The sequence below is a fragment of the Macrobrachium nipponense genome, chromosome 21, assembly GCF_015104395.2.
Source record: "Macrobrachium nipponense isolate FS-2020 chromosome 21, ASM1510439v2, whole genome shotgun sequence".
NCBI classification, from domain to species: domain Eukaryota; kingdom Metazoa; phylum Arthropoda; class Malacostraca; order Decapoda; family Palaemonidae; genus Macrobrachium; species Macrobrachium nipponense.
The window spans coordinates 48882190-48896834 of record NC_087212.1 but is presented as its reverse complement, the minus strand read 5'-3'; the positions used below and the strand labels follow the sequence as shown (position 1 = coordinate 48896834).

The 14645-nt window shown below is 35.6% G+C and overlaps 1 protein-coding gene across 1 annotated transcript in view; it reads right to left on the bottom strand.

Moving 5' to 3' along the window:
* The window catches only part of LOC135197473 (nuclear envelope integral membrane protein 1-like), a 28524-nt gene extending 15118 nt beyond the window's left edge, over positions 1-13406 (bottom strand). Inside the window, exons 1-5 of the mRNA XM_064224539.1 lie at positions 13357-13406; positions 12841-13006; positions 9231-9345; positions 4201-4426; positions 1887-2048 (exon numbers count right to left, since the gene is read on the bottom strand). Of these exons, the coding sequence (XP_064080609.1) occupies positions 1887-2048; positions 4201-4426; positions 9231-9345; positions 12841-13006; positions 13357-13406 (719 nt within the window). The remainder of the gene's footprint in view (positions 1-1886; positions 2049-4200; positions 4427-9230; positions 9346-12840; positions 13007-13356) is intronic.
* Positions 13407-14645: the final 1239 nt, after the last annotated feature.

The window sequence follows — 14645 nt, the reverse complement described above, 5'->3', positions numbered from 1 at the left end:
TTTTTTTTTCAAAAATTCACCATAAATCTAAATATTGTTCTAGAGACTTCCTATTTGTTTTAAAATGAAGACAATGATTGAATATTACGATACTGTGAGAGTTTTAGCTTAGAATTGCAGTTTTCGACCATTTCAAACGAGTTAAAGTTGACCGAATGTCAAAATTTTTATATTTTTTTTATATGCAAATATTGCAAAAATGAGAAAAGCTATAACCTTCAAATATTTTTTTTTTGTATTCTTCATGAATTTGCGCACATTTTCATATATGAAACTCTATAAAATGGCTAATATGAAAAGAAGCAAATATTAGGAGAATACGACGTATGCATTTCGGAGATTTGCGGCAGAGAATCCGCGCGCGGAGGGAAAGTTTTTTTTTTTTAAATTCACCATAAATCTAAATATTGTGCTAGACACTTCGAATTTGTTTCAAATGAAGGTAAATGACTGTATACTACTAGATTGTAAGAGTTTTAGCTTACAATTGCGTTTTTCGACTATTTCGGTAGAGTCAAAGTTGACCGAACGTAGTTTTTTTTCTATTTATAGTGATTTATATGCAAATATTTTGAAAAAGAGAAAAGCTACAACCTTCCATCATTTTTTGTTTTATTCTACATAAAATTGCACACATTTTCATATATAAAACTTTATATAACGGCTACTTTTAAATGATGCAAACATTTCGACAATCGCAAGAAAAAATGTCTTGATTATTTTGGAAGAGTTACTGCGCGGACGTAAGGAAAATGTTTTTTTTTCATAAATTCACCATAAATCGAAATATTGTGCTAGAGACTTCCAATTTGTTGCAAAATGAAGGTAAATGATTGAATATTACTAGAATATAAGAGTTTTAGCTTACAATTGCGTTTTTCGACCATTTCGGTAGAGTCAAAGTTGACCGAAGGTTGAAATTTTTGCACTTATCGTTATTTATATGAAAATATTTCAAAACTGATAAAAGCTACAACCATGGGTTGTATTTAGTTGTATTGTGCATGAAATTGCGCACATTTCCATATATAAAACTTTATGTAACAGCAAATTTAAAATGGTGCAAACATTAGGACAATCGCACAAAAAAAATTATCGGAAGAGTTACCGCGCGGACGTAAGGAAAAAGTTTTTTCATAAATTCACCATAAATCGAAATATTGTGCTAGAGACATCCAATTTGTTGCAAAATGAAGGCAAATGATTGAATATTACCAGAATATAAGAGTTTTAGCTTACAATTTCGTTTTTTGACCATTTCAGTAGTCAAAGTTGTCCGAAGGTTGAAATTTTGGCACATTGTTATTTATATAAAAATATCTCAAAACTGATAAAAGCTACAATCATGAGTATTTTTTTTTTTTTATTCAACATGAAATTGCGCACATTTTCATATATAATACTTCATGTAACGGCTAATTTAAAATGGTGCAAAAATTGTCAAAATGATGAAATAATTTTTGAGATGTGTCACTGATACTTTTTAGTGTGATTAGAAAGAAATTCGCGCTTGCGCGCCTGCGTAACGATTGTAAACAAAACAATGCCTTGATCCATGAACTCCCAGCATCCCCCAAGGCGCGTGATTCAAAAGTTTTCGGCTGGTAGGCTATAAGTATTTTTCCGCGAATTTAAAAAAAAAACTTTTTTGAGTCGACGTATAATACGTCCAATCGGCATACGGGAGACATTTTGACTCGACGTTTAATACGTCCAATCGGCGTAAGAGGGTTAACATCCACTCTAAGTGAACTAAGGAGAAGAATTCTCACAAAATTTAGAAATTTACGTATCTGGGGACACCTGGACCACGAATGAAAGCTGTACATGAATGATGGGTTTGCATGAAAAAGCTTTATAAATTTAATGCTTCACTAATATCTCACCTTGTTGGAGTCTTTAATCTCGATACTGTTTTCCATGCATTACAGTTGGGTGATCGACAATACTCTCTCAATTCATCCAATGCTTTTCGTGTCTCTACATTGCCTTGTTGGATATATTCTTCTTCAGTTAATCTTCTAACCTTTGGAGGGAAATGACGTCGCCTGCAAATTATAACTAAAGCCATTAAAACAATGTACATATATGTATGAATGTATAAAGTTTAGACCAAACCAACACTGGCTGGAACTTGAAAAATTGTTCACAGCACCACTACAACCATCTCTACTGTTCCATTTCTGTTCCATACCAAACAAATACAAATACATAAACCCCTCATTTAAACTATGAATTAAACACTGTTCTGGCTAAAAAATTATACCAAAGTGATATCTTCGTGGCAAATAAATTATGTATACCCATAAGTTGTCCACAAACACAGCTTCTGATGAATGGGGAGGAAGCAAAGGAAAATGTAATCAAGAATGTGGCTGTGTTATGCTGTGTAAAAAGTGAAGGAAAACTTAGTACTATGTGCCAAATGTAATGGATGGTGTTGCACGAGGTGCTCACGAGTGCAAAATACAATAGACCTAAAGTAAGAGATAAACAAGGAATAAACTTTATAAGCAACTGGGGAGGAGAGGGAAGTGGAAAACCATGCTGTTGTAGAAGTGCAGAGAGATGAGGCATCCAGGGACTGTAAAACAGAGAAGGATTGAACATGAACCAGAAAGAATACGAAAAAGTAGGTCTGAATAACACAGAAGGAAAAGGACAAAAATTTAGGACAAAGATGTAAAAAATTTATGATGATGGTGGGGATAATCAAGAGCATCCTGTATGTATTCTAATTTTATAAGCAACTATGTGTACAAACAAATATATTTTTAATATTTAACAAAGTACAATAAATTTTGCAGATTGTAAGCTACACAAGATATTAAAACACTAATCTGCAGACATACTTCAGAAATGACAACTTGCTTCCCAAATCATAATGAAAATGGAGGTGAGAATGCAATTCCATGCAATATATAGATTTTGACTGAATTTACTAAAATGGCATATAGTACTACTATTTTAAACAAACATTACAGCATAACAGGTCAACACTACAGCAAATATAATTTCAAGTTTAATATCCTTGCAGGCTCATTAATTCCTAAGTTTTAAATGAGACAATATCTTACTTGAAGAATATCAACTTCAAAGTAATTTGGGTACAGCCAAAATCTAAAGCACTGCACCCAGTGTGTGGGTGAGTGTGCGTGCTATGTTAACCAAAGTCTTGTGAATATAGCTCTTTTTTTATAGCACAAGATTAATCTATACTAACTTGAATTAACTACACCTCCGCAAAAACTGCTATATCAAGAACTCCACTACATAGTAATTTTAAAAACTGCTTAATTAAAATGACTAAATTTTCTAAAAAATAACTATATGCACACCACAGTACGTAAACTACAGCAGACTCACATCAACCGTGCATCTGATGTCTAGGTGCGTCCCTTACGACGCTCCTGATTGGCTGTTGCTAAGCAAATCACAGGGCTGGAAACTCTCAGTCTCTCCAGAGAGTTCACATGTATGTTCCATCTCTGTATCCCTCAGGAGAGGTGGAATATATATCCTGCCTATGTGAACTCTCTGGAGAGACCGAGTTTCCAGCCCTGTGATTAGCTTATTAACAGCCAATCAGGAGCGTCGTAAGGGACTGGCCTAGACATCAGATGCAAGGCTGATGTGAATCTACTATAGTTTCCCATAGCATTAAAACCCTAGGGTGTTATTTTAAAAAGTATACATTAGGATGTTAGTTTTTAAAAAGTATTGAGAAAGAAAAAACTTTGATAAGGTACCTAAAAAGTTTCTCAAAACAAGCTTTTCAAAACTGAGTATCTACAATACTAAGGTAATTATGAAAACTTACAGGATGAAAAACAAAAATAATAACCTTGTCACTGTAAATTTGATTTCCAACTTTCCATTATATTCATATTACACTTCAACCTTGAGAGGAGGTTTTCAAAATGAATGACCTAATAGTGATATTATCTAATTTAAAAAAAACTCCCTCCCTATACTTTACGTTGATATCTCCACTTTCCAAAAACAAATTTAAAAGCATTTGTTACTGACAAAGCCAAAATGATTGAATTTGTGAAAAAGCTTTCATCATATTTTTGCAGCAAGTTTATTGATGAAAAAATAAGTTTATGCAAGAAACAAAGCACTACAAGTGTAACACACTGGGATACAAATACGTACATAATAATGATAAAATTCATAACAGTCTGTATCAATACATACCAGTAAGTGCGTGCTTTGGCTTTCCATTTACTTGGAATGCTGTTATATGACACCATGATGATTATCAGCCCAAGAGTTGCTTCACGATACTGACTGCTAAAGAAGACTGCCACCAGGGAAATGAGTTGCATAGCCCACTGAACAAGGTTGACTGACCGCTGGTCAGTCAATGGACCACAGCGGTACACAATGGCAAAACTGATTAATCCAGCCACAACGACATAACCTGGAAAAATTAATTATATAACCTATGAAAATTATGTAATAATTTTGTCATTCTAAACTAATTCTCTACAATCTTTATAACATCCAGCTGTAGATTGTAAAACGTTCCTTATAAGTAGCTTTGTAAAACGTTCCTTATAAGTAGCTCAACTATGTGTTACAGAAGTATGAGAGAATAGAACAGAATAAAATATACAATTTAGGCTGGTACCTATGAGGTCATTCAGCGCTGGAAATAAAAATGACAGTAAGAAGGTTTGAAAGGTGTAATAGAAGGAAATCTTGCAGATGCACTTTGAAACAATTGTTAGAGAGGGTGAAAAGTCAGATAGAAGAGAATATGAATGGAGGTACAGTAAAAGGAATGAGAGGTTGCAGCTAGGGGCCACAGGGATGCAAAAAAGGGTACGTGAGAACTACCAGTATGCATTTCAAATGCAAATCAGAAGGAAAGGAGTCAGACTTTAACCATCACAAAATATACAGTACCAACTAATTTACAGTTATGTTCTTGGATAAAAAAAATTCACAAGGACATATCAAATGCTGAAAATCTTGTCAAGACATCAGAGTTGCAAATGGAAATCATGTTACACAGCACAATTCATGGGAGCATGTTATTATAAATTAGCTGAACAAGCACAATTCTAAACTATCAATGAACTACACTAAAAAGACTTGTTCTTGAATGAGAACTGAAAATAGAAGCAAAGTTTGATGCAAAGTTAAATTCAAGAAGTTGGAAAGCTAAGTAAGAAGACAAACAGGAATGGATGAAAGGCAAAATGCAGAAATCAATACCCCGATACCAGAAAGGCACTGCAAATGACCTTTTAATATTATGCAAAGCACACTGCAGTTGCTACCACCTGCAGGGCCACTCAATAAAAAAATTATAAACAAAATTATTTTCAAAGTCTGGTAAAACAAATATAACAATCTGTTAATAATTATTTTTATAATTAAATAAAATTTTATATATACTTACCCAGTATTTACATTGCTATAGTTTCCTCTTGCATGGCAGCTTGAATTCAAAATTTCTCCGGTAAATCTTCACAGTCCAAAGCAAGTGACTAGTCGCCCCCCCCCCCCCCCCCCCCCCCCCCCCCCCACCCCCCCCCCCCCCCCCCCCCCCGCCTGGGAACACAGAACTACTAATGAGACCATTCTGTTTCTGCCACATGTTCATCCAAGGGGAGGCGGGAGGGCTCCAATCAAGTAATTACTGGGTAAGTACTATATATAAAACTTTATTATAAAAAGTCACTTTTATACATATAATGAACTTACCCAGTAGTTACTACGTACATTGCTGATTGTACCACTGATAGGAGGTGGGATACATGGACATATTCTACCTCAAAACATGAAATCATGTAATGAATTGAAATAAAAACAGTTGCTGGCATTGAATACAATGCTTGTAGTTCCTTGTTAGCTAAGAAAGCCTGCTGTAGAGAACTGCCTCTGGTTGGTGCTCAACTTAACCTGTAGCAGTGTGGTGGTAAAGCCAAGCAGCACTTTTACTTAAATGGGAACTTTGCAGCAAAGGAAGTGTCCTGATGGCTGGCAAAGTATCAGGGGAGTTTCACACCACTGGATGTAATCTGATTCTGATGGCTAGCTAAGCATTCATAAATCCTCTTACCCTGGGGGAACCTGAGGTTGGTTTTCCACTTAACCTGTAGAGCATGGCGATAAAGTCTGCAACGCCTCTACTCAAGTGAGAACTTTGCAGCCGAGTTGTCCTCATGGCTAGTAAAGTATCCAGGGGAGCTTTTGCAGGACAGGATGTAATCCGATGGCTAGCTAAGCATTCATACATACACCCTTGCCCTGTGCACAGTACCACTATAAACACAACCAGATAAGACTGTCACCTACACTGAAATAAAGACCATAACCCACCACTGATAGTGATGAGTGCTCCAGGTACATTGTACCCTGTTTGAATCTATGCCTAGCCTAATCTTTCCTTTGTGCCACATATGTGCAATCTACCCACCTGTTCATGTTCCTCGGTCCCAGTATACTCCAGCTTAAGACTTTGAACAAAACAACAAGACTTACAACCCACAAATTCCTATTAGACACAGAGCTCTCTCCTACCCTACCAAATACCAGTTCCACATGTCCTCTGCCCGCTCTGTTACTGTTTACTTTTCCCACCAATGCCACCGCCATCTTGCCTTCTATGACATCACATCCTATGACATCACAACACAACTTAAATACATCAAGACATTTTCTAATATCAGACACGTTTCCCATACATTGAACATTGCCCACATTTCACTAATACACAAAATAACAATAAAATAACTCTGACTAAACTGATATAAAATCACCCCCTGGCTCTCACAAATCTCGGCACCTTACTATAGATGAATAGAAGAGCATCCTATAGTATTTCCTTCCACAGTACCATGCCAGTTAGGTGACGAGTCCTTTTTAGATAGCAGAGCAGAGCTCTGATAGGACAAAGCAAAAACTGCTTCAGATCGCTGTGCACAAACTCAACTGAGGGATTTTGGGTCTTAGCTATGAATTCCAGGACAAATTCGAAGGCCACAGACCTCCAACCCCTGGCATGTTTAGTGTCATAACTCATGACATGAAGCTCTCCAATTCTCTTCAAGGAAGTCACGGCCAACATGAAAACTGTCTTAGAGTCAGATCCATGACTGACGACTGATGTAGTAGCTTGGATGGAGCTCAAGTGAGACTACTCAAGATCAGAGTAAGATCCCACATTGGAGGTTTGAGTTCTCTTGGTGAACAGGATTGTTTGTAACTCTTGAACAACATGGAGATTTTCCAGGATCAAAGAGATGTTCATGCCCTTCAAGCACAGGATAGACCCCAAGGAGGCCCTGTCACACCTGAAAGCTGGGACGGAAAGAGCTTTCTTGTTTCTGAGAAAGATTAGAAAATTCACTATCCGCTGACTGAAGTTCTGAGTGGAGAAAAACCCCGTCGATGAACCCAACCACAGTAGATGGCCCACTTGTCCTAGTAAACCGCTGACGAAGACCTCCTGAGATAGCTGGACATTTGGCCTGCTGCTTTGCAAGAAACGCCTCCCGCTCTCAGGAGATACTTGATAGTCTCCACCCTTGAAGCGATAGAGATCCTACCAACTGGTTGAACCTTTCCACATGAGGCTGGCAAAGGTTGTTCCATGGGGGAATTTCTCTTGGAACCGCTGACAGAAGATACAGAGGGTCTGGGAAACACTGCCTGTGGCCAGAGAGAAGCCACCAAGGTCATCCTAAGATTCCTGGAACTCAATACTCTGTTCAGGACCTGACAGATCAGGCAAAATGAAGGGAAGGCATACACCTTGAGATTGACCCAAGGCTGCTGTAGAGCATCCTCTGCCAGAGGAAGAGGATCCTGGACCACCGGAGAAGTAGACATCCAGCTTTCTGTTGAAGTGAGTGGCAAAGAGGTCTAACAGGGGTCTTTGCCAAAGATGAAACAGCCTGTCCACTCCATCATGATGCAGAGACCACTCATGTACGTAGGACTTTACTCCAACGACTTGGCTTGTCAGCCACCACATTCCTCCTGCCTGGAATGTATCTGACCGGGGGCTCCAAAGAGTTGTTGATCGCCAACAGGTCCATCTCAACTGTTAATGAGAGGAGCTGTCAGCAGAAAGGAGTCAACTTCTCCAATGAACAATTCTGCGACCATAAATAGATGACCTCTAGCTTCTGTCACAGAAAAGAGGTCTAACATAGATCTTTCCAAGTAGACAGAAGAGATAATAGGATACCCCAATTGGATGTCCTATGACAAAATACTCAGCACTACGTTCTAAATATCCTTCTGTCAATTTTTGCATTGTGAAAGTAAATGCACTGTAGACCGGGGAGAAGTCCTTGAGCTGCCCAGGAAATGTGCATCTTCAACAAATGAGACATCCTATCAGGTGACCTTATGATGATATACAATTAGTATGTTACTCATAAGAGCAGATGTCCTATGTTGATAGGACTGTCCTGAAAGCTGTAGACTTCTACCTGAAATCAGCGATAACATTCATCAAAATCTGATCTCAGACTGGCAAAATTAAGAACACAGGAAACAGAATGGGCTTGTTTGTTTAGTAGTTTCGGGTGTCCCCAATTGGGGGCGGGGAGCAACAATGAAAAGTCACCTGCTTTGGACTGTGAAGAATTACCTGTGAAATTTTTAATTAGAGCTGCCGTGCATTAGTAAATTATAGCAATGTAATTACTGGGTAAGTTCATCCTATAAAAATAAGTTTATGGCTAAAAAACTTTGGATCTCATTGATCTATAAACTATAAATGGAAGTCATCACAGTGGAGCCAGTATACTGTTTAAAGCAAAAGAAACCATCCAGGATTGCTACAATAGTTCAGAGACCACAGCAATGACTGATCTGCAATTCAAAAGTAAAAAGCAAGAAAGAGATCAGCCTATTATTGGGCTATTACACTTGGTGCAGTATCACAGGAAACAGTAAAATAACTGTGCCAAAGTATACGCTCATAAATTTGTGAATTAACTCTTTCCAAACAATTTTTGGTTTATCCTCTAAGGGGCCCACCAACATTAAAATATCTCTTTAGAAATTGATATTGATTCTAAAAATAGACAAAGGTAATAACTAAGAGAGCCCAACACAGAGAAATCAGTAAATGTGCACAAAACAAAACCTATCATTATATTTTTAAGTGAAATATGTACATAAGTGAAATATGTACATAAGATATGTACTTTCTTTAATAAGTTAAAAAATAGAGTTGTCTAGACAATAAAAACACTTACCAATGGCAACTGCTTGATATTCTTTAATCAGCTCCATAAAATTCTGCCATACATACTGGACCAAATAAATGAATAATCCCCAGCCACCAACCATAACTGAGAAAGCAGCAGATTTCTGTGAAGAATAATACAGATAGTTATTTAAAAACCAAAACATAACATCTAACCTAAAATGACAATTTAGTCAATCATTAGTACAACTACCTAAATATGTAGTACATACAGTCACCACCCTACTTACAAACATTCAAGTTGCAAACATTCACAGATATGAACAGAAAAGGTCACAAGTTTAAATTTTGCTCCACATGCCTACTCTGCTTGTAAGAATTTTTGCAAAGAACAGATAAAAAGGAGGGAGAAGAACCCGTTCCTTTAACTCCTTCCCTGATTATCCCAAGTATGTATTCTTGTGATTAAGTATCACATAGAATTCTTTTTACATTCACAAGAAATCTCATTCATACTCATAAAATATTCCTACTCTTTTCAATCTTCATTAAATTAGGAAGATTGAAATGAGTAGGAATGAATGAATTCCCATTGTATATATTTCCTCTCCCCATGAGAAACATTTAGTATGTATGTTTGTTAATAGATGGTGGTGTGCATTGTTGACTTTCTGAACTTCCCATGTCAGATGCTGCTCTTGCAATATTCTCTCCAAGTTCACAACTTTCTAAGCATGGACAAAAATACTAAATTTTCAATTATGTATGAATATGAATTTTATTTTCTTATTTTTACCCCCCTAGCATTCAAAGTCATTCTTTATAATTACTGCATGATTTAAAAATGAAGTGAAAATAGTACAAAATATGACTACTCAGTTAACTAGGGAATTTAAGTATCAACAAAAATGATGCACTACACATAGTACATATTAAAAACCAACTTATGAACAATTCAAGATACAAACAGCCATCCAGAAAGTAATTAACCCTCTTACGCCGACTGGACGTATTTTACGTCGACATTTTTTGTCTCCCGTGTGCCGACTGGACGTATTTTACGTCGACTTACAAAGGTTTTTTTTAAAATTCGCGGAAAAATACTTATAGGCCTACCAGCCTAAAACTTTTGAATCAAGCGCCTTGGGGGATGCTGGGAGTTCACGGATCAAGGTGTTGTTTTGTTTACAATCGTTACACAGGCACGCAAGCGCGAATTTCTTTCTTGCCGCACTAAAAAGTATCTGTGACACATCTCGGAAATTATTTTGTCACTTTGACAGAATTTTTGTAACATTGTAAATTAGCCGTTACATGAAGTATTATATATGAAAATGTGCGCATTTTTATGTAGAATACAACAATAAAATACTCATGATTGTAGCTTCTATCAGTTTTGAGATATTTTCATATAAATAACGATAAGTGCCAAAATTTCAACCTTTGGTCAACTTTGACTCTACCGAAATGGTCGAAAAACGCAATTGTAAGCTAAAACGCTTATATTCTAGTAATATTCAATCATTTACCTTCATTTTGCAACTAATTGGAAGTCTCTAGCACAATATTTTGATTTATGGTGAATTTATGAAAAAACTTTTTCCTTACGTCCTCACGGTAACTCTTCTGAAAAAAATCATACATGCGATTGAGGTAATGTTTGCACCATTTTAAAATTAGCCGTTATATAGTTTTATATATGGAAATGTGCGCAATTTTATGCACAATACAACTAAAAACAACCCATGGTTGTAGCTTTTATCAGTTTTGAGATATTTTCATATAAATAACGATAATTGCCAAAATTTCAACCTTCGGTCAACTTTGACTCTACTGAAATGGTCGAAAAACGCAATTGTAAGCTAAAACGCTTATATTCTAGTAATATTCAAGCATTTACCTTCATTTTGCAACAAATTGGAAGTCTCGAGCACAATATTTCGATTTATGGCGAATTTATGAAAAAAATAAAATTTTCTTTACGTCCGCGCGGTAACTCTTCCGAAAAAATCATACGTGTGATTGTGGTAATGTTTGCACCATTTTAAATTAGCCGTTACATAAAGTTTTATGTATGAAAATGTGCGCAATTTCATGTAGAATACAACCAAAAATAATTGAAGGTTGTAGCTTTTCTCATTTTTGAAATATTTGCATATAAATCACGATAAATAGAAAAAAAAACCACGTTCGGTCAACTTTGACTCTACCGAAATGGTCGAAAAACGCAATTGTAAGCTAAAACTCTTACAGTCTAGTAATATTCAGTCATTTATCTTCATCTTGAAACAAATTCGAAGTCTCTAGCAAAATATTTAGATTTATGGTGAATTTAAAAAAAATCTTTCCTTCCCTCCGCGCGCGGATTCTCCGCCACAAATCTCCGAAATGCGTACGTCCCATTCTCGGAATATTTGCTCCATTTCATATTAGGCATTTCATAGAGTTTTATATATAAAAATGTGCGCAATTTTATGTAAAATAAAACTAAAAATATTTGAAGGTTGTAGCTTTTCTTATTTCCGAAATAATTGCATATAAAAAATATATATATAAAAAAATTCGACATTCGGTCAACTTTAACTCGTCAGATATGGTCGAAAACTGCAGTTGTAAGCTAATACTCTTACAGTATAGTAATATTCAATCATTTGTCTTCATTTTGAAAGAAATTGGAAGTCTCTAGGACAATATTTAGATTTATGGTGAATTTTTGAAAAAAATATTTGTTTACGTCCGCGCGTTACGAATTCATGCATTATTTTGTAATAATATTTTCTCTGTGTTGCTTTTATCGTTTTACAATGTGTTATATACCAAAATGATTGCAATTTAGTGTACATTACAACGAAAAAAAAAGTAACTTGTTACCTTTAACCGTTTTGCGCACAGCGCGATTTGAATACAATTATATATGAAATTTTGTTTTTGCGCTATCATATATCGCATTATTTATATATGATAATGATAATTTTTTTCATTTCTGATGGTTGCATACTAAACTTCAGGCAATGACAAAAAAGGAGCCAAAAATGAACTCTTAATCTTGAAAACTAAGCGCGCTGTGATTTTTTGAAACAAATATTTTTTCTGCTTCCGCGCTCACTCCGAAACCCCTCCGGCATACGGGAGACAATTTTTTATTTACCGCTCCTGCGTAAGAGGGTTAATTCGTAAGTAGGCTGGTGACAGAGGGCAATGACCCTGGTTGGTCAGCCTCAGTTATAGACGATCTGGTTTTATGGCACTTGTCTGGTGACGATGATAACCAAATTTTCAGCCCCAATATACGCCAATCCCCACTTATCAGCACCAATCCTCAGCTATTGGTGCTGAGCCTTAGTTATCGGTGGCGACAATTTTTGGTTATCCTCATGTCATAAGGAACAGTCAACCAAGTGCAAGTGCTGTCCTAACTTATACATCTGTCAATAATCACTCTAGAATATGTGGTCTCATAGTAACACTTATGAGGATGAAGCCAAAAAGTTCTGTTCTTTTCTACTTTACAAACCACCTTCATTAATGACACATCATACTACGATATACATACCAGCAAAGAGTATTATGATCAAGTAAGTGTTCTGATAATTATCAAAGCATCAGCCTATTACATCTTTAAAACTTATTACACTTGTACTAGATAAATAAATCCTTACCGTTGGAATAAATTTCCTGATGTACATAATAATAATAATCAATGATCCAAGGATGCCTATAGCAATTCCTGTTGTATAATGGAAGAAGATATTCGTGGCAAGATGAGAGCAGTGAAGAACAGCAACACAGCTCCTGCCATAAGAACTATACGCCAATAGTCCACCGCTGAAATAGGAAATAAAAAAAAAATCTTCAATACATTCTGTCTGTATTATTTGCCCTAGACAAATGTAAAGATACAATAAAGTATAGTACAAACAGAGCACATTAAGAAGCTAAATGTTTAACATAGCACCACTTTTGCTTGAAAGACTTCAGCTTATTGGATTTCAATACCTACCTGGCATCTACTTAAAGAAAACAAAAACCATGCATACATAATCTAGTAAGCATCTGGGTTATAGCCAATGCTGAAACATACATGATTGATGTTTGCCTATCTAAAGCTTAAGCATGGTTTGATTGGTGCCAGGGTAACTGGCCCATCATGCCCCAAACTGGGAACTTCACCTCACTCAATCATTTGGCAAGTGTTGTCTGCATCATTATGAGCTTGAACTTCCATTTCAAAATACAATTTTTAGCATCTTTGTTTCACAAGCAGGTGCCTTTTCCTTGAGCATTTAAAGTTTTAAGATCCATTTAATTATTTATTATATGTAATGACAAGGATTGTTAAAACAACATTTAATTTTTTTTGACACTACACTTACATAGGTATGACCAACAGAATGAATAATGCCTTTATTAAAATTAAATGTCTGAGTATTTTTTTTACTGAGTGAAAGCATCATGTCTGTTCATCTTCCAAACATGTAGTACTCTGAAATTCTGAGATTTGTGGTTAACAGAAGGGTATTTGCTCAGACCACATTGGCCTTGGCCACCACAACCGCACAGAACCCCACTGCATCTTACGTAAAACATTTTAAGGGTAAGACTACACAAAAGTGCTGAACGTCATTTAACGCAGTATGACATTTCAATAGAGTATTTATTGCATTAACATTATAGGTACAGCATATAATTTCTACGAATGTTTGCCACAGTTTGCCAAATATGTACAGTAAACTGACTCTTCAATTATTTGGTCAGCATCAAATCTCCTACATAAATACATTTATTCACTTTAAACAACGCTAAAATTTATCATAAAAAACTATTCCTTGATAGCCCATAACTGCAAATTCCTTGAGTGTATCAAACAGCAAATTTCTCGTTTCTTATAAATACTCAATGAGAGAGAGAGAGAGAGAGAGAGAGAGAGAGAGATCTTCTTGCCTTACAATTTAAAAGTGAATATTCAATAACAAGCGAATTGATATAAAATGTCTCGAACCATAAAAAAACAGCCTGAATCAAAGCAGGCTTCCGAGTTTCAGCGATAAAAAGCAAACTGAATAACGAGTTAATAACTTGTATAAATCGTGGATAACCGGAATGCGATATCATCAAATTTGGTAGATATTCAAGAAATTACAGAAGCATATTTTGACGTGTCCAAGTAACATACTTGTAATTCCTAGATTTTTATTAGCTATAAAAACTAAAATAAGTTGATCACAATATAAAACAACCAAACAGTAAATCATTTCTCTTCCTTTGACCAAAAAAAAAAGAAGTTTTACTTATTACCACTTGCATTCTTTCAATATCCCATACCAAACCACTTCATTTTCGGTTGGTCTAAAATAATAATAATAATAATAATAATAATAATAATAATAATAATAATAATAATAATAATAATAATAATAATAATAATAATAATAATAATAATAATAATAAACAACGTGACCGAGTG